Below are 6,632 nucleotides of genomic sequence, written 5' to 3'. Positions count from 1 at the left end.
CTAGTTCCTCCCCAACCTCATGATGAGCCTTTGGGAAATTTTTTTATTTTTCACATTTTTCAAGTTTATTGTACTAAGCTTTTTTTTTTTTTTTTAATGAAGATGACATCTTTTTAAAGAATAATCTGTATATAACTTTGACCTAATAGTAATCTCTTTTAAAAATTTATTCCAGAGAGTGGCAGATCGACTCTATGGTGTATATAAAGTGCATGGGAATTATGGGCGAGTTTTCAGGTAAGCATTATGTGACCTTTTAAAATAAATGATTAGCTCTGTTTAGCTTTTTGCCTGACAACTATAATTCTTGAAAATTTATGGGTCTGAAATGTAGATGTTAAGTTTTTATTTATTTTGTATGTTATGGCATAATTAATTACTTAATTTTTTATTCAAGTATAATTAATATACAGTGTTATATTAGTTTCAGGTGTACAATATAATGATTCAACAATCCTATACATTTCTCAGTGCTCATCAAGATAAGTGTACCTCTTAACCCTCTTCACCTATTTCACCCATATTCTCCCCACCCCCCTGCCTTTGGCAACTACCAGTTTGTTCTCTGTATTTAACAGTTTGGGGGTTTTTTGTTTGTCTTTTTTTCTCTTTGTTTTATTTCTTAATTTCCACATACAAGTGAAGTCATAGGGTATTTATTTTCCTCAGTCTGACTTCACTTGGCATTATATTCTCTCTCTATATACACATATACTCTCACACACACACACACACACACACACACACACACACACACACAATGGATAGAGACGATATGAGATAGATATTTATATACTTATTTATAAACATTTATGTATATTTATATATGTATCTATTTCACATCTTTATCCATTTCTCTATGGATAGGCACTGGGTTGCTTTCATATCTTGGCTATTAATAATGCTGCAATATACATAGGGGTGCATATATCTTTTTTAATTAGTGTTTTTGTTTTCTTTGAGTAAATACCTAGTAGTGGAATTACTGGGTCATACGGTAATACTATTTTTTTAAGTTGATTAATTTATTTTGAGGAAGAGCATGCGAGCAGGGCAGGGGCAGGGGCAGAGTGAGAGCAAGACAGAGAATCCCAAGCAGGCTCTGTGCTCTCATTGCAGAGCCCATCATGGGGCTCAAATTCACAAACTGTGTGATCATGACCTGAGCTGAAAACAAGAGTCAGATGCTTAACCTACTGAGCCACGCAGGTGCCCCATGGTAATACTATTTTTAATTTTTTTAGGAACCTCCATAGTGGTTGTACCAATTTGCAACCCAACAGTGCAGGAGGATTCCTTTTTCTCCACATCTTCACCAACCCTTGTTACTTCTTGCCATTCTGACAGACATGAGGGGATACCTCATTGTGGTTTTGATTTGCATGTCCCCGATGATTAGAGTGATATTAGAGCATCTTTTCATTTGTCTGTTGTCTATCAGTATGTCTTCCTTGGAAAAAATGTCTATTCAGGTCCTCTTCCTACTTTTAATTGGATTATTTGTGTTTTTTTGCTGTTGGATTGTATAAGTTCTTTATATAGTATGAATATTAACCCCTTATTGGATATATCATTTGCAGGTATCTTCTCTCATTCAGTAGGTTGTGTTTTCATTTTGTTGATTGAGTCCTTCACTAGTCCTTCACTGTGCAAAAGCTTTTTATTTTGGTGTAGTCCCAATAGTTTATTTTAGCTTTTGTTGCTCTTACCTGAGGAGACAGATCTAGAAAAATGTTTCTTTGGCTGATGTCAAAGAGGTTACTACCTATGTTTTCTTCTAGGAGTTTTATGATTTTAGGTCTCATATTTACGTCTTTAGTCCATTTTGAGTTTATTTTTGTAGATGGTGAATAAAAGTAGTCCAATTTCATTCTTTTGCATGTAGCTGTCCCAACACTATTTGTTGAAGAGACTCTTTTTTTCCATTGTGTATTCTTGTTTCCTTTGTTGTAGAGTAATTGACCGTATAAGTGTATGTTTATTTTTGGTCTCTGTATTCTGTTCCATTGATCTCTGTGTTTTTGTGCCAGTACCATACTGTTTTGATTACTACAGGTTTGTAGTGTATCTTGAAATCTGGGATTGTGATACCTCCAGCTTTGTTCTTGTTTCTCAAGATTGCTTTGACTATTCAGGGTCTTCTATGGTTCCATACAGATTTTAGGATTTTTTGTTCTAGTTCTGTGAAAACTGCTCTTTGGTATTTTTATAGGGATTGTGTTAAATCTAGATTGCTTTGGGTATTGTGGAACATTTTAATATTGATTCTTTCAATTCATGAACATGGAATATCTTTTTATTTGTGTCATCTTCAATTTCTTTCATTCATGTTTTAGTTTTCAGAGATGACAGCTCTTTCACCTCATTGATTAAGTTTATTCCTAGATATTTTATTATTTTTGGTGCAGTTGCAAATGGAATTGTTTTCTTAATTTTTCTTTCTGCTACGTTATTAGCTTATAGAAATACAATAGTTTTCTGTATATTAATTTTGTGTCCTGTGACTTTACTGAATTCATTTATTAGTTCTAGTAGTTTTATGGTGGAGTCTTTAGGGTTTACTATATATATATAGTATCATTTGTAAATAGTGAAAGTTTACTTCTTCCTTACCAATTTGGATGGCTTTTATTTCTTTTTCTTGTCTGCTTGTGGTGGCTAGGACTTCCAGTACTCTAACAGAGCTGAGAGTTGACCTCTCTCTTCTGTTACTGATCTTAGAAGAAAAGCTCTGTTTTTCACCATAGAGTATGATGTTAGCTGTGCATTTTTTCGTATGTGGCCTTTATTATGTTGAGGTATGTTCCCTCTACACCCACTTTCTTGAGAGTTTTTATCATGAATGGATGTTGTACTTTGTCAAATGCTTCTTCTGCATTTATGGAGATGATCATACGGTTTTTATTCTTTCCGTTGTTAATGTGATTTATCATGTTGATGGATTTGTGAATATTGAACCACCCTTGCATCCCTAGAATAAACTCCACTTGACTGTGATGAAAGATCCTTTTAATGTATTGTTGGATTTGGTTTGCTAATATTTTGTTGGAGGTTTTTGCACTTATATTCATCAGAGGTATGTATTGGCCTATAGTTTTGCAGGATTTTTGTTTTGTTTTGTTTTGTTTTATTTTGGTAGTACCTGTCTGGTTTTGGTATCTGGTTTTGTATCCCTCCTTTTTTATTTTGGAACAGTTTGAGAAGAATAAGTATTAACTCTCTTTTTAAAAAAATGTTTATTTGGAGAGAGAGTATGTGCATGTGTGCGAGCCAGGGCAGGGGTAGAGAGAGAGAGGGAGAAAAAGTAGGTGCCCACTGTCAGTACAGAGCCTGACATGGAGCTCGATCTCACAACCTTGAGATCATGACCTGAGCTGAAATCAAGAGCGGACACTTAACCTACTGAGCCACCCAGGCTTAAATATTTGGTAAAATTCACCTGTGCAGCCATCTGATCCTGGACTTTTGTTTCTTGGGAGTGTTTTTTTACTGATTCATTTTCATTGTGATCAATCAGTCTGTTCAAATTTTCTATTTCTTCCTGATTCCATTTAATTTTACCCATTTCTTCTAGGTTGTTCAGTTTGTTGGCATAAAATTTTTCATAATATCTCATATAATTCTTTTTATGTCTGTGGTGTTGGTTTTTATTTCTCTTCCTTCATTTCTGATGTTATTTGATCTTTTTTTTTGTTGATTAGTATGGTTAAAGCCTTGTGAGTTTTGTTTATCCTCTCAGCTCCTTCAAACATCGAAGTTTTGTTTTTAATAGATGTCCTATAGTAGTTTTCGAAGTTTTTGTTTTAAAGTATCTTTCGATAAAAAATAGGAAGTCCACTGCCCTTTACCTTGTTGGCAGAATGCCCAAGAAGATTCTATTTTAAATAATTAGTGACTTTCTCTTTTTTTTCTTTCTTGGTGTTACTTTATAGTTTCTGAAGGATGTTGCAAGATGAATTTTTCAGTCTTGGGTAATTTTAGTGTAAATTAGAATATCTACTTATATACCATATATTACATATTTTGGTTATTTTTGAACCTTTTGTGATTTTTTTTTCCTGTGTATTATTTTGGTTCTGACATTTTAGAAATTATTATCCGAAGCTCTTTATAAGAAAATGTCTTTGCTAATGTTCCATTATAAGTGCTTTTGATTGAATTAATTTAAAAATAATTCATTTGGGGTGCCTGGGTGGCTCATTCGGTTGAGTATCTGACTCTTGATTTCAGCTTAGTCATGATCCCAGGGTTATGGGATCTGAGCCCTGTCTCTCTGTCTCTCTCTCTCTGCCCCTCTCCCTGGCACTGTCTTTCTCTCTCTTTCTCTAAAGGAAAAAAAAAAAAAAAAAAAAAAAATTCATTTTACATTTTTGAATAGGTAATACATTCCATATGGCACAAAATTCAACAGGGATAAAAGCTTATACAGTGAGGGGCGCCTGGGTGGCGCAGTCGGTTAAGCGTCCGACTTCAGCCAGGTCACGATCTCGCGGTCCGTGAGTTTGAGCCCCGCGTCAGGCTCTGGGCTGATGGCTCGGAGCCTGGAGCCTGTTTCCGATTCTGTGTCTCCCTCTCTCTCTGCCCCTCCCCCGTTCATGCTCTGTCTCTCTCTGTCCCAAAAATAAATAAAAAACGTTGAAAAAAAAAAAAAAGCTTATACAGTGAAAAGTCTCCCTTGTCTGCTAACCATTCAGGTCTCCTCTGAGATAGCTAATACCAGTTTATTGGTTTCTTATGTATCCCCCTAGTAAAATGTAGTACTATAAGTATAATACATTAACATACAAACACATGCATGTTCCCTCTGTTTTTAAACATGAAAAGGGAGCATGTTGTATACATCACTATGTTCACTTGTTTAACCTTTTTTCACTTAAGAACTGCTCTTGGAGATAGATTGTTATCAGTAAATAACTGCTTTGAGTTTTATTAAAGAGGAGGATCACTATTTAATTTCTTCTTAATGATTTCTAGTCTTATTTTACTCATTGCTACAATAAATATTCTTGTTCATGTCATTTCACATGTGTATGAATATGTTTGTAGGATAAAATTCTACAAATGTTGTTACTGGCTCTAAGGATAATTGCATTTGTAGTTGCGGTAGATACTGCCAAATTGCCCTGTATAGAAGCTGTTAACTTCTCACCAACAAAGTATTAATATCTGTTTTCTTACACCATTACTCAGCAGTATGTTAGCAAACTTTTGTCTGTATCACACTGATGATGAGGAATGGTTTCTTTACTTCAGTTATAATTTACATTTTAAAAATTATAACTGATGTCAAATTATTTTTTCTTGTGATTAACAGCCCTTTTTTTTCCTATTTCATAATCTATTCATATCTTTTGTCCTTTTTTTTTCTTTTGGGCTGATTGGTTTCTTAATTGATACACAGGTGTTATTTTTGAGAGAGAGAGAGTGCAAGTGGGGAGGCAGAGAAAGAGGGACAGACACAGAATCCGAAACAGGCTCTCAGCTGTCCGCACAGAGCTCACCGTGGGGCTGGAATTCGTGAACCATGAGATAATGACCTGAGCCAAAGTTGGACACTTAACTGACTGAGTCACCCAGGCACCCCAAGACTGTACATGTTAAGAAGGCAACTGGCGAGACATACACTTACATGACTTACATACATATGTATGTAAATATAAGGAAGAAATAAGCAGGAATGAGGTGCACAGAGAGGAAATAGGATGAATTTAGTAATATGTTCATGTCACATGTTGCTGTTCATTTCTTTTTTTTTTTTTAGTTTTTTTGGAGGTCAGGAGTTTATTTTGTGCTCTTCTTGAGTTCCTGGGCTTTTTGCAGTTTCCGCCTGCATTACAGCACTTGATCCAATGTAGGGTAGGCCAAAGGGCCATTCCCATGGGTGCTTATAGAACTAGCTTATATTTTCACTAGTTTCAGACTGAGCTAGGAACTTTAGATCCACTTGTCCAGAATTGGACTGAATATATAGGTGGGATTCACTCTGCAAAAGACCTAGAAAAAAAAAAGGAAAGAGTTGTCAGTACTAGTAACTGTGCATTTGAAGCTAATGAAAGCTTTCAGGAGCTCATAGCCTGAAATGGTTTATTCTGTTAATTTTTAAATATTCATCTTAATTTATAGATTGTGAATCCATATAGAATCGACCAAGAAAAAAAACATGTCTTTCAGATTCAATTGATGTGATTCCTTACGAGGAATTCCAGGAAAATACAGGAGCAACATTTCTTTCAAATTTATGTCATGGATACACAAAACTTGTCATGTACTCAGAGCTCACAGACACAGATCTACGTTTGTTTAATGATTCTGTAATTTTTATTTTTTGGTTATGTGCATAGTGGGAGTAAAGAGTTCTTTTGATTAAGAGAACAAAAGAGGTGATGAAGTTTTGGGGTGATGGTGGAGTTTGTGGGGTCCAGAGCTGATGGCCAAGGAAGAATTCTTGAAGACGTCTTTGGTGCAAAAAAGATGATTTTATTAAACCATGGGAACGGGACCCATGGGCAGCAAGACCTGCACTGGGGTTGTAGGGGGGACCGTTTTTTATGGAGTCCGGGGAGATAAAGTCAAGAGGGAGTTTCCAAAGAGACTTTCACATGCTAAAGCCTTACTGGAGGCCTAGCTATTGT

At 35.4% G+C, this 6,632-nt stretch overlaps 1 protein-coding gene across 1 annotated transcript in view; it reads left to right on the top strand.

Annotated features, from left to right (window-relative positions):
* SNX4 (sorting nexin 4) overlaps positions 1–6,632 on the top strand; it is a 70,943-nt gene that overhangs the window by 42,137 nt on the left and 22,174 nt on the right. The window contains exon 8 of the mRNA XM_049629462.1: positions 176–237. Within this exon, the coding sequence (XP_049485419.1) occupies positions 176–237 (62 nt within the window). The remainder of the gene's footprint in view (positions 1–175; positions 238–6,632) is intronic.

The sequence above is a fragment of the Panthera uncia genome, chromosome C2 (assembly GCF_023721935.1).
Source record: "Panthera uncia isolate 11264 chromosome C2, Puncia_PCG_1.0, whole genome shotgun sequence".
Taxonomy (NCBI): Eukaryota; Metazoa; Chordata; class Mammalia; order Carnivora; family Felidae; genus Panthera; species Panthera uncia.
Note: the sequence above shows the minus strand (reverse complement) of the source record. Positions and strands in the feature narration are given on the sequence as shown.